The sequence below is a fragment of the Cuculus canorus genome, chromosome 3 (assembly GCF_017976375.1).
Source record: "Cuculus canorus isolate bCucCan1 chromosome 3, bCucCan1.pri, whole genome shotgun sequence".
NCBI lineage: Eukaryota > Metazoa > Chordata > Aves > Cuculiformes > Cuculidae > Cuculus > Cuculus canorus.
This window is the reverse complement of record NC_071403.1, coordinates 84,172,828-84,190,814: the sequence shown is the minus strand read 5'-3', so window position 1 is coordinate 84,190,814 and position 17,987 is coordinate 84,172,828. Positions and strand designations below refer to the sequence as shown.

The 17,987-nt window shown below is 36.7% G+C and overlaps 1 protein-coding gene across 4 annotated transcripts in view; it reads left to right on the top strand.

Annotated features, from left to right (window-relative positions):
* KIF16B (kinesin family member 16B) overlaps positions 1 to 17,987 on the top strand; it is a 135,501-nt gene that overhangs the window by 97,329 nt on the left and 20,185 nt on the right. For 3 of the 4 annotated variants that reach the window (XM_054061081.1, XM_054061083.1, XM_054061080.1), the window contains one exon: positions 657 to 746. In XM_054061081.1, coding sequence (XP_053917056.1) covers positions 657 to 746 — 90 coding nt within the window. Of the gene's footprint in view, positions 1 to 656; positions 747 to 17,987 lie in introns of those variants that run through there. The other variant, XR_008448939.1, reaches the window with a different exon arrangement.

The following is a 17,987-nucleotide window of genomic DNA, read 5'->3' as shown; positions in this document are numbered from 1 at the left end:
AATTACTGAGGGTAAGGTTGGATTGCCCTCCCCCTTTGTTCCTCTAGCTATGTGCTTTATTCACAGGAGTAGTTCTGTTCATTTTAATTAATCTTCCTGTGTAGTTGGGAAGTTCATTAACATATGAATGACACTGGCTTAGAGTGTTTCAAAGGAATAACTTCTGAACGTTGGGATCTATGAATTTTTTTACCCTACAAACTGGAATCCCATTCTACAAGGCAGTGAAATCTATCCAAGAAACATGTATCTATTATTTGTCTGTGTATCTATATACTCAGGGTGTATGTGTATATGAGAATGTATAAAGAGTTTATGCCATGCTTGTGCAGAATGCTATTCTGTCATTAATGGAGCACCCGCTGACTGTAATGCTGAGAGCTGCATAGCTGCACCAAGAAAGGACTGGGAATATTTTAATGCGCTTATAGCCTTGTCAGACACCTCCGGAATATGGAATAAATGTGTTCAGTATTTTTACTTTGCAATCAGTGCTACTCCTTAAATACAGGTCTATCACTGTAATGAAAGACAAATTAAGTAAACCTATAAAGTTTATGAATTTAAGGGAGCTAAGAATTGCCTGTTTTAACCCGATGGCCTTGTAAACTGTGTGGGTTTACTTCTGTTTCTTCTTTTTGTATTGGCTGATGTAGATAACAGTTCTGGATGAGACATGGACAGTATTCAGGCGATACAGTCGATTTCGGGAAATGCATAAAACTTTGAAACTGAAGTACCCAGAGGTAAGTTTTTTGATAAAACTTCTTTTGCAGAAAAGGGTGGAGGTAGAGCCTTGAAAATAAGTTTTTTGAGAGATGTTTACTCAAACCTAATATTCCTATCATCTGTATGCTTCTAATAAAATTGGCAAGCCCTTCATCAGGTTCAAGCTCCAAGGCTGCTTGGATGGTGTTGCATGCTGTTGCTACAGTGAAACTGTGAGTCCATGTGTTGTCTCTAGCCATTAATTCCCTGGAAGGCATCATTCCCTGGAGGTTGCTGGTGTGTTCAGTGCTTGGTATTTGAAGTCAAATCATTTAATCCTGACAACTCCTCGTTTATAAGAAGAGTGTTGTTCCACAGATACTTTTTTGTAATAGTGGCTCACAAGTTTCTGCAAAATGGAAAATTGATCTTTCTGACCACCTTGGAGGCTCTAAGAATTCAGGATATGAGGAGCTATGCTTGATAGCGCTTTAGTTCATTGGAGGGACCATTTGTAGAATTACACATTTAACTTTAATAATTAATGTTTTGCTTCTTTTCTGCTTGTTCCTTTTGATTTTAGAAGAAATAAATCATACAAGCAATTGAAGTGATCCTGAGTTGGGAGGTATTACAAGAAGCGAAGCCTGGGCCATGTATTCATGGGCAATATATTAAAAAAAACTAAATATGGTTCATGAAAGAGAGATGTGGCAATAGTTTACAAACACTTATTTAGTCTTAATTTACACACTCTTTAAGATAAAAAATAATTGAGCACGCAAAGACCTTGAGTTTAAGAGAGTAAAATATGTGTATCTGTGCTTTGTGGAGACTCTAGGACTTAAATGCCATTCCAAAACAGAGTGAAAACCAGAAACTGAAACTAGCATGCACCAAATATTTACCAAAAAGCTTGGGGGGGGGATAGAGAAGATAAAAAGAAAATTAGGTTATCTTTTCTGGTTTTCAGAAAATTTTAAAATGTAAAAATTAGTTTTGAATGAAAAATTGAAATGTTCCCTTTCCACGGATGCTTTTAAAAATATTTCTTGTGAATGAGCATGAATATAATATTTTTTTATTTGAATGAATTACTATTTCCTCTTGGATGTTAGAGTTATTGTCTGTTGACAGTAATATCCTAATTGCATCTAACTCTTGAAAAAGCAGCTAGGCAGTCATCCACTTGAAATAGAAAAGGGCCACCTGATTCCCTCTGCTGACTGATCTTCCCCACTTAAGAGAATGTCTTTGAGTAGCCATTTTCAGAGTCTATTATTGGTCATGACAGTACATGGAAGAACAACTGAATTTGGCTTTTACAGTTATGTCAGCAGGAGAGCAACTTTGGAGTATGCAGTAATCAGGTTCAGGAGAAATCTCATGATCTTTAAGCGCTTCTTAAAATGTTCTCTGTGCTGCAGTGTATTAATATCACTTTTTTGCATTAAGCATTTTTGTCTCACAGTACAAATTTTGAGCTTTTTTGGTGTTACAGGAAAGACTGTGGGGTTTTGTTGTTCTTTTGTTTGCTTGGTTTGAAGAACCATTAGAGCATAGGAGTGGTATTACTAAGTCAAAATGAAGTCTGACATCCAAGAGCATATAACTGAGAAAAGATCTCAGCTTACTGCAAAGGTATTATACACAGTTATGTTCATCTTGAAGTCTTCCCAGCTGAAGTTACTTTTGTTGTAATTAATAGTTCAGGATTAATATTTTTCCTGTGGATTTTATCTGTATTTCCCATTCTCTACACAACTTACTTTTATAGGTAATCTTTATTTTGCTACATAGCAATTTTCTTTCGCTGATTTTTTTTTTTGTTTCTTCCCTCTATTTGAGGTCATGTTTGCAAGGTCAATACATTCTCTAGTGTAATGTGCCGGTTTGTTTCTTATTGACACTTCTGGATTGCCATACGTCTTAAATAAACTTACTGATATTCACATCTAGTACAGTAACAGAATTACTGGTTTAACTACACACGTATTTCTAGGAAATACATAATAGTGTGTTTTATTAAGCTACTTGTTTCCTTCTCAACAATTCTTGAAATTTGGGGGAAATAGGAAGTCTTACAACTTTCCTTGAAGTATGATACTCTTTGGAGAAGCATAGTAACATGTTTTGACTTCTAAAGTACTTGAAGCATATGTTTACTCATGTTACTTTTCAAAATAATAGTTCTGTGGCTTTGGCAGTAACTCCTTCCAGCCATTATCGAGCCTCCACTTCACAACAGCCTTCAATAAATTATCAGTGAGTTTCAAGTATGTGCATCTGTGCCAAGTACAAAGCACACTAAAGTTCGGGAGAAGCAAGATATGCATTTGATCGTGTCATCTACTGCTTGTAGATAGGTACTGTCACTTAAGTACCAGTTTTACCCTTGCAGCACTGATGATGTCTTCTCTATTGAACCTGGTAGGGCTGTTGTGTTATGTCTACTGCTGCTTTGAGACTTAGCACACCACAAGAAAATGGCATGTTTGTGAGCAGAAGGAACCTGGCCAATATGCAGTTGGTTTCTTCTGCTCATCATTTCTACAAACTACTGTGTCCTGTTTATCAGAAGGGAAGAGCACATTGTAATGGATGAAACACAGTATCGTGCACTGTGGTAAAGATTTTGTATTTGTTTTCTTTGAAGGAATTTCATTATCAGTGTTACATAGGTGAGTTATTGATGACTTCCCATATTTTTACCTTTATTTAAAGTAGTCTTAATTTATGGTAATTTTGGAGTAGTTTTGCAGCGTGAGTAGGAGTTCGGTTTATTTGGTAAATTGAAAATCATCTGTCTGCTTCTCCTCATCTGTCTTTGACTTAATTTGGGATTCACCATGAAGCTAAATGCGTTTTAATACCATTCTTGTCAAAATTGCGTCCTTAGTTACTGTATATTATTCAGAAGGAACTTCGTCCTTAGAAGCAATGTTATCAGAATACATCAGAGTTGAATTTTATTTTGCATAGTTCACCTTCCAACTCCAAATTAATATTTATAATGAACAGCAAAAATACTGTGGATTTGTTTAATGTATGAGTGTCCTGCTTTTAGAAGTGAACTTTACAGCTCATTAGTTGCTCAGGTCTGAGTTACTACATCAGTATATTAATAATTTGCTGATCTTGCGTTTCGTGTTGCTGCCACTGAATTCCCAAAGGAATGTATTGGCAAACTGATTTATTGGGAAGATTTAAAAAAAAAAAATTCATCTTCTTCAGAAGCAGAAGTTGGCTGATGTCTTCCAGTCTTACAATATGCCATATATTTTATATACCTGCACATTTCTTCTAATGTAATTAAGTGACTGTTGACAACTGGATATCTGATTGAAATGTGTCATATGGTAATTTTGAAAGACTAAAGAAGCTGCAGCAGGGTCAGATTGTGCCAGAGGCAGATAACTACCGGCATTTTAATACTGCCTATTTTTTTGAGGCCTGCATGACTGTCATTTGCCCAGCTTCAGCTCTCTTACTGCTTCAGCTGCCAGACTGTTCATGACTATCTTATTATTTTTTGAATTTTATTTAAGACCATACTTGGCTTTTAGTTGCAGTAGTCTCTGAAATTGGTATACATCTCTTTGTCGTTAGTCAGAAACAGGAGCAAATAGGCTCTTTAATAGAGAAGTGAGAACTCTCAGGGTAGGATTCTCCTATTTTGTCTTCTCCTTCATGTTTGTGGCTTTGAAATACTACCAGGGTGCTGGTGCATGCAGAAAACCTTCCCTTCCTGAGCTCCATCTTGCTGTGAGGGAAAACTTGCTCTAACATCTCCGTTAGTTAAGCAAGTTCGAGTGATGCACTCTTGTGATGACCAGTGTTCTTCTCTTCTCTTCTCTTCTCTTCTCTTCTCTTCTCTTCTCTTCTCTTCTCTTCTCTTCTCTTCTCTTCTCTTCTCTTCTCTTCTCTTCTCTTCTCTTCTCTTCTCTTCTCCTCTCACCACCTTCTTGTCTCTTCCCTCTTTCAACAGTTGTCTATTTGTCTTTCCCTACTCAAATCCGAAGTTTATGAAGTCCCTTATCCATGTGACTGTCCTTACTTCCTACTTACATCCAGGTATTTAGGCGAGGTTTTGTGGGGCTTTCACTGTAGGCTCTGCTTATGGAGTTGCCTGTCAGTCTTCTTGAAGCCTTTTTCCACGTGCGTAAGAATTGCTACATCATGTTATGGGAATGCCTACTATTGAGGTATTTTTACTACTAACAGGGATTCTCAATTTAAAATAATAGTCAATCCATGGAAAGCTGCCAAAGACAAGATAAAAGGTATGCTTGCATTTATAGATTCATTCATGGAAATAAGGGCATATGTGTGTAGGAAAAATTTCTTCAGGAGTGCTAAAGCTATTTACTTCTATCTTATTTAACGGGATGTAGTAATTTGTGTATTTGTATTTGATATATGGGTTCTGTGTATAAATGTGTACTTGTGTCTTTCACAGTCTAAAGCAGAAAATAAGTGTTTATAGTTATTAAAGGCTTTCAGGTCATAGTTGTGTCAGCTTCCCTTTCTGCTGGTCTGTTTTTTGTAATGATATATGACTGAATTGGATGCATAATAGCAGCATCTGAAACAGCAGGAATGTCTATGTAAACTTAAACCTTCAAGCCAAAGTTACCATATGATCTGCCTCTATCCCCATCTCTTATCACTAAGGAAGCAAGTATGCACGATGTATTGCAGTAAGACATCAGTGTCATGAATCTCGGTGTTAGGATTAGAATCTGCTGCTTCCATGACAGGGTTTTTCAGGTGCACTAAGTATTAGACAGTGAAGATTGTATTTTATGACTGATAGGAAAAAAATGCTGTCTGGTTTCCATTTTATTTTGTTTCAGTGTAGTGTTCTGGAGGAAAGACTCATCAGTAGTATCGGTGACTTATATATTCCTTCTTTTTATTTCTGAAGATAATATCCTCTGTGTATTAGAAATTTCTTTGTTTGACAGAGTATCATTCTGTTTGAGTGAACTCAAGGCTTTTGTGGACTGAAGGAGTTAATGTGCTGCTCTTTGCTTTGCATACCTGTAAGAACTGCATGAAACTCAAAAGAGCATGAAATGTTTTTCAAGTTTTTCAGAAATAGTATGTTGTAAATTTGTTTGAAAATATACTTAATTCAAAACATTTGTTGCAAGTTATTTACAAAGTATTTTAAAATATTTCAGATTTTACGAAACTTTTAAAAAATTTTAAAAAAGTAGTCTGTTGATTTTTTTTTTTTTTTTTTTTTTTACTGGAAATATTTTGTATTGCAGAGAAGAGAGCCAAGAAATGTTTTGTATTTCAGTGAAGCCAGTTCCAATTTCATCCATCCGTACTGCCTGCAATCATCCAACATTATCTATGTATTTGCTATTGAAATAGAACAGACACGCATTTCTGGTGCTTACTTATTGTTTAGGAGTAATTCCACTCTGTAATGATGAATGAAGAAGCATGAATATTCATGTAACCACCACTGACTGATCTCACTGTCCTTTGCTTCTGCCTTCACGCTCCTGCTTTGGGTGACTGATGGGGAAATATCTCCATTTTCTTTTTAAGTGGTCCATACATCTGCTACCCTCAATAAGTGGAAGAAATCTTCAACGCAAAATGCAGGCACAGATGATGGTCAGAAGATGCATTAGATATCAGGCCATTATTTTTAGGAGAGCATCCTTAGATTCTGGAAGACGTTTTCTCTAGAAAATGCAACTTTTTACTAACTTTAAAGACATCGAGGGTTTGGGATTTCTAATCTTCTCTCCCCATCAATAATCTGAAGGGTAATTAGGCAATTGCTGTGGTTTTTTTTAATTATTCAATTATTTTAATAACACCTTATCAGAGATGCAGAGCTTTCCCTCCTAAGGAAGAGTACAAATAGAGAAATTTAACCAAAACCAGAGCAGTAAGGCAGTACACTTGTGCGGATCACATAGGACAGCATTTCAGCTGGGATCTTGGCTGTCTGTCCGGTTCTGGTTTGTCACTGTGCAGCTGTAGCATCTCATTAAATGTAAAAATTGTGTTAATCTTCTGGGATTACTTTGGAAGGGATAACGATGAGGAAGCAATAACTTTGAGGTACTTAGCTTGCAGGGCTGTTGGGCCAGTTGCCATGCAACTAGTGAGTTCCTGGAGCTTAGGAGCTGCTTTGGCAGCAGAAGTTGAAAGCTTGTTGCATCAAAGCTGGCCAGGCTGGAGCTCTGCTTCTTTTACCATCAGGTTTTTCTCATTTACTGGCATCAGTAACTGTATATTTAATTAACATATAATATTTAGGTAGCGTGCTCACATTGACTGCAAACTTCTGGATATTTGGATGCTTCTGGTGTTCAATTGTAAATAGTGTAAAGCACTATAGCTGTAAGTAACTCTAACTAAAAACTTTTAAGGTGATATTTAAAATTAATTTGTTCTGAACCCTTCAGTGCTTATGCCAAAACCTTGATCCTACGGTGACCGAAGTCCTTATCTGTTCACAAATTCATTGATAATTATAGAGATTGATGTTTAGAAACTGTTGTGGCCAAGACGCAATTTGAATCATGGATTACATGTACCAGAGAGAACAGGGTGTAGCATATAGTAATGAACATGATGGTACAAGTCTTGCTACAAATGCTATCTCACTCTTTTAGAAAGCTTAGGTTTGTCTGCATATAGTTCTTAATGCAGGTTCTTTCAGCCTCTAGGAACTCCATGAGCCTTGGTAAGCGTTGTCTATGACAATATTTTAAGATTTATTTCTGTATTAGAAAAATTGATCCAGTGAAGAAATAAACTTGATGTGTTCTCCCTGGACTGGAAGAATATTTCTGGATATTAGCTGGCCAGTTTGGATATTTGTTTTAAATTATCAAGAACATGTACTGTTGTTTGGGTTTTATACAATGGAAAAAAACATAGTAGGAGTAACAAATTTAATATGACAACATTAGGACAAACACCAAGAATGTATAAACAGTCTAAAAGCTGTTTTTTGCTGGAAACTTTACATTTCGGCACAGATTAAAATGAATATTGTTTGCAACATTGATGTGCTGGTAAATAGCAAGTGTCATTATGTGTATTAAAATTATACCTCTGGCAGAGTTGTAAGTATGTAGAAAAGCATTTAGAAGATAGTTTTTGAAATATAAATCTGAAACTAAAGGCAGACCTTAATTTTTACTTCCTAGCCTGGAACTATGTTAGCTTTAGTAATGTATCTTTCCGTAAATATTGAAAGGAAAATAAAGTAGTAGCTTTTAGAATCCATATCTGTATGTAAACCTTATAATAAAAGCATGTGATTATAGCCTTCATCTTTATTCAGTACAAATTACAGTAATTATGGTATAGATAATTTTAATGTTCATATTCTTGTCACCTATAACAGCCAGGAAGTACACACACAGGAAGCATATTTTGTCACATAGATGTTTCCAGCTCCCATTCCTAATTATATTATGTTCAGAGCATTCTGAAAGCCTGCAGTTTTATATATGTAATACTTCCTTATCAGCTTTAGTTTGCCACTAGCTACAGAAGTGATTTAAGAGGTAGATCCTGGTATGCTTCATCTTGCCTTTATTTCTGCAGCGTGAAACTTTTGACTGTTGCCTTTTTAAAAAGAGAATTTAGGAATTTGCTCAGTATATCAGTGTACAAATGAACAGGAGAATTTGTTTGCATAAGTAAAGTAAAAAAAAATTGCTGCTAAACATATCATGTAGTTTAGTACAAGTTTGATTGTGGGGAAGTATGTTTATTCCGCATGGTCCCTCTGAATTTATTGTTGCTAACCAGGACTGGAGCGTCTGAGATGCAGCAAACCCCCTGGTATATGTGCTTCCAGCACAATACTCAATTCCTAGTCTATTTCTAGTGAGAAAATGAATTCAGTGTGTGAATTTCTCATTGTAAAACTGAATCTGAATGTGTAAGAGTCTGGTGAAAGTCTGCATTTGGGATTAATTTCTGATTATTATTGTTTTGTGGGCTAGATTTGTGCAGCAAAGCTTTCTTGGCTTGTTACAGGCAATTCTGTAGAAAAGCAATTTCTATCTCACCTCCTTCAACTTCTTCCCTTCTGTGTTTTAGTTGATGATGAGACCTAGGTTTGTTTGGTTTGCCCTGAGTAGCCTATGAATCCTGTGAGTTTCCAAACAGTTCTATGGAAAACTACCATTGGCTTTATAGGTCTTCTGATAAATTCGGGATGAGACAAGATTAACCAGCAGGCCAACATCAAATGCCAGGTTTCACTGATAGTGCTGTGCAGAACTTTTATATATTAATAATCTAGAAATTGAAAAAAAGAAGGATTTTGAGTGGGGTGAGTCCTTCATCTCATAATTCATGAACCATTTGGCAGAATAATTGCTTTGATTATTTGATAATAGAATTTTCAAGGCTCTGCTCAATTATCTAGTGAATTTGCATGATATCAAAATATTGTTTTATCAGTAAAATAGTTTCAGATGGATAACAGCTATCTGCAAGAGTGGAATACCTCTGAGAAGAAAAATTCCTGGACAATGTAACTTGAGGTTTAGGTGCTTTCTGAGATTTAGCTGTTTCTTAGCTGCTCGTCACTGCTTATAAGCCTTGGGCTGCAACCTCTTGTCTCTATTTTCTTCCTGCTTAGTGAAAGGCAGAGGGGAGGGTTGGAGTTTTTGCTGTTTCTTTCTTTTTTTAATGATTGCCTCACTTTGGGGGACTTCAAGACTTGCGCCTCTTTAATCATTATCTGTTACTGACAGTCTCACTGTCATCTAAGGGTTTTATGAAGAACATGTTCTCAGTGTGTTAGTGAGGGATATTCTGCTGGTTTACATAGACTTGTCAAGTAGAGAATTAAATCCTTAGATTTTGGTTGATTTAGGATACAATGACCCATGTGTGTCTCTAGATTTTGTGAAGATACCCAGATTAATTTTGAACAAATAGTGTAGATAGCAAAAACTGTCTGATTCCAGCTGTGCTGCCTGTTTCATTTTTCCCTTACACATATAGGTGATATTGCTGACACAGTTGCAGATGTGATGGTAAACTTCATTCACGCCTAATCTGGAGGATTATACCAAAGCTTCTCTTGAGCTTCACATGGCAGCTTTTGAGCAGGGTACTACAGGGCTGTCCTCTCTCTGTTCATTTGGAACCACTGGGAGAATGGACAGGGAAATACAAGTTGCAGATTTTGCACTATAGTGAGAATATTTAGCTGTTTATTTTGGCATTGCTGTCTTAAGCAAATGAGTGACTTCTTATCTAAACAGGGTTTAGATAAAGGTGATTGTTGACTGAAGAAGGCCCCATTCAGATAAGATTGATGAAGTCTGCAAGGACGAAAATCTCCTGAAAAACAGTTTTCTGCCTCTGTGTTGAACAAAAGTTGTTGGAGTGTAAAGGTCAAATTGAAGCCCATTTCCTTGTCACTGTAGGCCTCATCTGTGCTCGCTATAGAGAGGTCAATGCCTTCATATGACATTTCAAAGTACCCAGGGTGAGTCTCATGCCCTGAGCTTTGCTGAAGGATCCTCCACAGCTACCAGGGAGCAGCAAAGTCAGGGCTGTTCCACGAGGGAAGACAACCCAGGAGCTGAGGGTGGCTGCCACATAGGGACCTTGGTGGCCAGGGCATAGCCCAGCAGTACCTGAGCAGTGTTGGTACAGTGATAGGAACCACTCGTGGCTGCCAGTCAGGGATCAGCTGGCAAGGTGAGGTGACAAGTCAGATCCAAGGTCCATTCGAGAGGCCAATTACTAGTGAAACACTGAGAGCCACTAATTGTAACTGCAGTGCTCTGTTGTAAATATCCCACTTTTTAATATAAGTTAGGTTGGTAAAATGGTGAATTTGCTTTAAAAATACAGAAACAAAAAAACCACACCCTACCAATCCCTTATGTTTAGCATTGCTACATTCTACAAGAGACACTTATTATCTAAGAGTCTTTTATAAATATTAGTTTATGATGTTACTGCTAATGAGCTTTCAGACTCGATATAGTGAAAATAATACTGTGTTTCTTGATTAACAGTGGGTTGACTTTAGGAGAAAGGAAGAAAACAAGTCTCTCAAACCTGTGCAGCTGACTCTTTCTAAATGAGTTTCTAAAAGCTTTCTGTTTTGTATGCACAATGAGAATTTACTGTAAGGTGCTCGGGATGTTTTCTTGACTGCTGTAATGTAAATACATTTTAAAAAATCTAGAAGGGTCTTTTACCATCTGCCTCTGCAACACAGAACACACAGAAGGCTCCATCTTACAAGAGAGAATTGTCTATCACACTGCAGAGCCCAAAGCAAGAAAACCCAAGCACTAAAATTTATTAGAAATAGCTGCATGACAAAAATCAATAAAATACAATCTCTTGTGGTTTAATATGAAAATAATCATAAAAAACAGTGGGTTTTAGGAAAAATACAGAGCTGTAGGTATAGAATTGAAAATATCAAGAGGGGAAGTATGAAAGTGGAGGATATTGTCCAGTTTACTGTAGAAGCGTATTTCAGAACCAAAGCCAGAAATAATATTGAGAAGGGCAAGCTATCTGGCCACGTCTGAAATACAAAATTAGTTATGGGAAAGATGGTGATGTGAGTGCAAGTGAGATGAAATATTCTGTTTTTCATGGATACCAAACTTTAGGAGCCAGTGTTAAAATATTCAATTAATTCATAGTTATACGTAAACACTTTTGATACTATAAATGATAAAAAGAGTCAAAGCTGCAGGCCTGTTTGACTCTTTTTTCTGTATTAAATCTGTTATTTTCTGTCATACTTAATTCTAGATACTACTAGCTATTAGTGATACTTTAATGATTTGTGTTTTGCTATGCTTTCGGCAACTGGGGCGCTCTGGGGCTGTTAAAATGCACGCTCTGTATTTTCTATGAAATACTGTGAAATTCTTTCAGACTGCATTTGAATACTGTCCTAGTCTTGTTATGTCTTTTTATTTTTCCCTTTGAAAAAATTACAGCAACACCTTAGTAGTATTTTAAATCCTTAAATTACTCATTATAAAATCAATTCTAACTCCCATTTTATTAATCAGGAAATAAATACCTTTACTTTTACATTCAGCTCAATATCTGAATAGTACTACTATTGTTAAAGTAATTGCAGACTACTGTATTGCATGGGTTTCTTTACCTATGTAGAGTAGTGTGATTTCCATTCTGATTCTGCCTGGAGGCTGTTACGTGCTGCAACTCATTGTAAGGGTGCTGTAAAAGAATTAGTAATTCCATGTGATCTTGTACCTGCTTTTCTGTATTACTAAAACTGGTATAGGTGGGAGCAGCATCACTTGTACATGGGCAGAGCTTGTTGGGGACAGAAACATTAGAGCCTATTAGAAACCATCTGTCACGCAGTAGTTGTGAAATTACCATCATGTAATCCAAACCTAAATGCTTGCGATCCTTCTTTTCTCCCCCGTCCTGAATGATGATGTTGACTTCAATATCATGGCATTTTAATCAAGTGTGTCTTTGAGTTTTCCATGTATATGTGGTACATGCATGGGTCTTGCTGAGCATTTATCTTCCAGTGCTTGATCAAGAATTCTTAGTGTATTTGGAAACAAATACCTGTTCTCACCCACCACCATACCTGTAGATCTCAAGAGCACTACTAAATAGAGTGTTGCTGCTGAAACTGAGTGTAAAAGTCATCTTTCTGGGTCACATATTTTTGGTTTTTCTGTCCTGCAGATTCAAATTCTTTGCCAAGCAATATCCTGAAAATGTATCTTTTAAGTTTATTACATTTAATTAGTCTCTCTCATTTTAAGCTTTACCTAGTGACACCCATGATAGTGGGAGGAAAATCTCAGATTTGTATGAGGCTTACACTAGTTTTTAATCCTGTGATAAAGCCGGTAGTTCTATAATGTGTGTAAGACTAGACATCAGTGAAAATTCATATATAACCTGTGTGACTATCAATCACTCCTGCTGTTGGAGGGGGAACAGTAGTTCTTTTTAGACTTCCCATTTGCATACTTGCACTGCACTTTCTGTAGTTTTATCATTTTAAATTACACAAAAGGCTAGCTAACTTCTTTTAATCAGCCCAATTTTTTTGTGAAAGTTGCTGCTTTATATCTAACAAATCAAACTTAGAGGCATACTGTGTATTTGTTTGGAGGTATATTTCTCTGTGACAGCTGTTCCTTAAGACCCTGAGATCTGCCATTAATTTTGAGTAGTCAGAAGGGCATCCATCTAGTCAGCAGTAGGAATTATTGCTGCTCTTTGATGAGTTTTCGTTATTAGCATTTCTCAAAGGCAAGGGTGACTGAAATTTATGGGATCAGCTGGCCACACGAGAGGGGATGTCTCATAAATGCTGCCAGATGTCACTGTATTCAACAAACAGATCTTTTTGGGAAGAGCTGCTAAAACTGTGACAGTGAATTCTCTTCTCTGAACCTATTTCTGTTGCTTAAGTCAAATGGTATTGTGACTTCTTGATGTGCAGTCGAAGTGTCCTGATAACCGACGTGACATTGAGAGGAATGCTGTGCAGGATTGGGCAAGGCTGTACACACAGTGAAGATGGTGTTTGCTGTGCATCCCCATTTACACTGTTGCAGGGACACTCCCTTAACCTTGCTAAAAATCCCAGTAGGAAGATAATAAATCAAATCCCAAATCATTTTTGAAAGGAAAGTAAGCCTTGCATAGAGCACTAGGAAATTCTTTTTATTTTTTTTTTGAGAAGGTTTGAGTCATGTGTTGATGAAGTCTAGTTTATTATGTGTTGACCTTTGAAGACATGACCTTGCAAACTGAGCAACTGTTGCCGTTTCTTTGAAGAAAAAACCAACCATGACCCAAGGCTACACAAAACTGAAAGTAATATTTAGTTTGCAAAATCATGAGTTAAAAAGGTAGAGAGTATGTGTTAAACTTTTGTCCAAGGACCCTCTATTTTAGCATATTCCCATTGTGTTAGACCATGGTCTTGCCACATGGTACTGGTATTTATCCCCCAAAGGCTTCTGTCATGGGGAAAAGGATAGATGAACTAGGAAGAAAAATCAAGATTGCAAGGACATGGTATGTTATAATTTTTGCATGCTTAACTTTGTAATCTAAAGGATGTTTTTCAAATGCATCTTTGAAAAGTTTGGTTTTTATTTGGTTTTGACTGGTTTACATGTGAGATAATTATATCCATTGAGTTGATGTACGTTATTTCTACACCATCTTATTCTACCTCTCTACAGCCTACGTAGAGAATTTAATATATTTTCTTTGCCATTTGAGGCAATTTTTGTTCTTCTTCCCTTGTTTGATAATCCTGAGCTTTGCAGGTAGTGGTTCACATTTGGAAAGATGCTCTGGCTATGTTAGTTTCCAGTGTCCATAAGAGAAATTAAAATCTCGAAGTCACATAATTTTATATAAATGTGGAAAGTTTTTATGAACTTTGATACATGCTGTTACTCTCTTTTTAATTGTTATTTTGTATTTAAACAGTATCCTACTTATAATGAACATAACAATGAAGTAATTTGTCAAATACTGTGTTCACTGTCGTTTATGGCTCTATTTTGCATGTTATTATTCCGACTAGTTTAGAAATTGCTTTAAGGAAAGAAAAACACCCCTATAATGCAAGGTAACTTCTTTAGCTGCAGCTAATTTGATTTTTCTCAGTAGCAGGAGGCAGGCTAAAGGGAGTTAAAATAATGCGATAAACAACGGTCTCCACATCTCACCGTAGCTCAAAAGGTGTATATTGAGTCTAGGTAAGCCTGCTTGTTTAAACAAGAAACTTGAATATGAGAACACACAAACCTTGATGGTTATTTAGCAGGCAGATGGCATGATTCAAAAATACTGAGGCACAGCTGGTGAAATACAGAAGAGAAATCTTCAATGTCCAACCCTACCTGGTAATTTTGTATCATCAGAGGGAGATCTCAGGGGGGGTTACAGGAGATGAGGTTTTTTTGTTTGTGTTCTTATCCCTCTTCAGTGACAGATGAAGGTGAAATGTTCTTTCGAGAAACAGTTATGCTTGTCTTAGAGAAAAGGCAACATGCCAGGAAGATATTAAGAGCCCAGGTAGAGTTACCCAAAATTAGAGAGCAGAGTTGTGAGAACCTGTGCATCCTGAGAATATGCTCATGTATTGGTGAATCCAGAGAAGATGAGCTGTCAGGGTTGGTCACAGCACCCAGATTTTGAGAGGACTTACAAGAGAACTGCATGTATTTATGGGAACAGATGTAAATGCTTGTGCTCCTTGGCATATCTTAGTGTGGATGCTGGGGGGGAATGATGTAGAGGAGGTACCTATTTATATGTGGGTGATGCTCCGGAGAGTTAAGTAAGAAAAAGGCGAGAAATTGAATAGTTTGAGCTATATCACCTGAAAATATGAGTTAGGTGTTTTTTAAGTAATTTTGTTGGTTTCTTTTTCAGTGGATAGTATATATTCAAATGATTTATCTTTGATCCCTATTTAATTTTTTTTTTTGCAAAATTTATAAAGTAGCCTTTAATCTGTTCATTGTGTTAACTTTTTACCTTTTCCTAACACTCTCTTATGAAGTTATGTAGAGTAGGTGGATTATTTCAGACAAAATGCTAATAAAAATATAGAAGTTGAGCTTTTTTTTTTTTTCACCTGGTTGACAAATTCCTAAATATTTACTGCAAGCTTCTAGTTAAGAATACAGCTTTTGTCCAATTTCTTGGAGTCTTAGTACATATGGAGAAGTTGAGGCTTAAGTTACTTTGTTTAAACTTCAAAAACTAAAAGTAGGACATTTTTTTTCTTTCATTACTCACTGCAAAATCAAGTCAGGTGCAGCCACACTGGCTGCAAAATCGTGCCATATTCTTCTCTTTGATTTTTTTTTTTTTTTGTCTGTGACAGAGATTTCTGGTACAAAGGATCAAAAGTCAGACATGCCCTTTGAAAATGGAGAAAATTCAGAGTTGTAAAACTAACATGGGAGTTAAAGACTGACTTTTTTTATTTAATAGTTAGCATTTCCTAATTTTTTTTCCCCTTTTTCCCCCTATTTAAATATATCAAAACATAGAAGTACAAAGAGAATTTGGGATGAAAGATTAAAGATGACTCAGCCTCTATCAATGTCTGCCCAGTTTTTCTTAAAAAAAAAAAAAAAGGAAGGCTTTTACCATATTGTAGGCTCTAAAACGTAGATTTTACCCATCAGAAATAATGAGACATTTCAATCCTGTAGATTTTTGCTTGATGTCGGAAAATGGCACTTTTTTTAATGTTTAGGGAGCATAACACTTTGAACAATTTCACGCTTCAGAAGTGACAATCCTATATGACTGTATTATGTGGTACTTTACTTTGGTCCACTGTATATTGAAATATCATCTGCAAAGTGCTGTACAAGGCTTTTTATTAAGGTGTTGTATTCCACTGTATCGTAAAACCCTGAACTGAATTAAATCCAGCAGATCCCTGACAAACTTCAATTAATGCAAGTGAAGAGTCTCTATCTGAATGTAGTAGGAATTAAAGGGCACCATTCAAACGCAGACAACTTCATTTTCTAAAGGTCCTGAAATGAGGGTGTACCCAGTCCCAGGCAGGGCCATTTGTGGCACTGGAGCCTTTGTTTGCACTCTCTTGGTTTCCAAAAATCCAGTCTCCAAATTTGCATCTCTTCGTGGGACTCAGTCGTTGGCATCTACAAAGATGTATGGTGTCACTTTAGAACAGTTTTCTTCTATGTAGATGTTGTTAGGTATATGCTGTTTCCAGAAGCAGGTTATTCTTAAGGTCAGAGAGTTGTTTATAAGACAAAATAGGTGACTAAAAAAAGGTCACTTATTGTTCTGCCATCTCCTTTTACTAGCACGAAATGCCTGCTGATAACCTTATTAAAACCGATCTCCTGGCTGAAATGTGAGAGAAGTATAGGAATCCATCAAGCTGGTTAAAATTTACTAGAATAATACCTGCCAAGTATGAAGCACCTTGCCCTTGAGGACTGGACTTAGTGCTGTCTATACTTGATCAGAATAATCTCACAAATACCATATCATGGTAGTTAAGTACCGTTCCTTACAGAACTGAGATGCAGACAAGTAACAAGCCCCCAGGCAATACAACACCCAGAAATAAAACATAGCCTTTATTTATTATAAAGAAATTACGGAGTAAATTGCAAATAACTGTTTGCCTCTCCTTAAGACTGCTACTGCCTAGCAACGATTGCCAGATAGGATAAACATCATTAACTGTAAAAAGTTTAATGCCTAAAAGACATTAGGAGTGCTGATATGCAGTCTCGAGGTGTCTCTGTACTATTTTAAAATATTACCTGGCTTTGCGTTTTGAGTAGAGAACAGTCCCAGCCTTGCCCATGGTGTGCATATGCATATGTGTGCACGCTCGTATGTATAAAATGAAATTGGTATTGCAGCGATGCTATGAATCCATGTAGTAGGGAGATGCTTCTGCAGTCAAAATGAAAATTAGAAATCTTGCACACTACATGCAGAAGCTTCTCAGGAAATCATTTGAGCTCTCTCTTCCTGTCAGGCTGGGGAATATGCCTCTTAATTTCCCCTGACACAAAACATATCACCTCATCAGGAGCCCTAGAAAACGACAGAACATCCCTGCTGAAGAACACTGACTGCTTTCACTGCCACTGCAGCAAGGTGGACAGGGAGAGGAGGGGCATGCTTCAGAAATTTCAGGAAAGTAGAATAATTTACCCGTAGAGTCCCACTGTTACACCTTGTATTGCTGCAAAACATTCGTCTCGTAGTCAAGGAGTGACCCTTGAAGAATTAATTTGAGCCAGAGGGGGCACATGACCATTTAATTCTAAAAGAATAATTTATGCTTCTGAATCTGGATAATGCTAAATTCTCCTATAGTGTTTGAGATGAGGCAAACATCTCAATGCAAAATCTGCACCTGCAGATGTCTTACATATTTAAGTGACAGAACAAATGCAGCTCAGTCACATACTGTGCTGTGTGTGTTAACCTGCAGTACTGGTGGTCTCATGTGAAGTTACCATGCACTTTCTTAAAGGCGCTGTAGCACTACTAATAAAATTTCAATTTATTGAAATATTTGCTAATGCAGTTTGGCTTAAATGAATAAGGTACTAAAAATAAACCTCAAAATCCTCTTGAATCTTTGCGTTTCTGAATAGCACACAATTTCATTCCAAGTCTGTATTTCAAGTGATACGTCAGGACAGAGGAAGATTATCCTAACATTTATAATTACTTCACGGTATTTGTATTGCTGG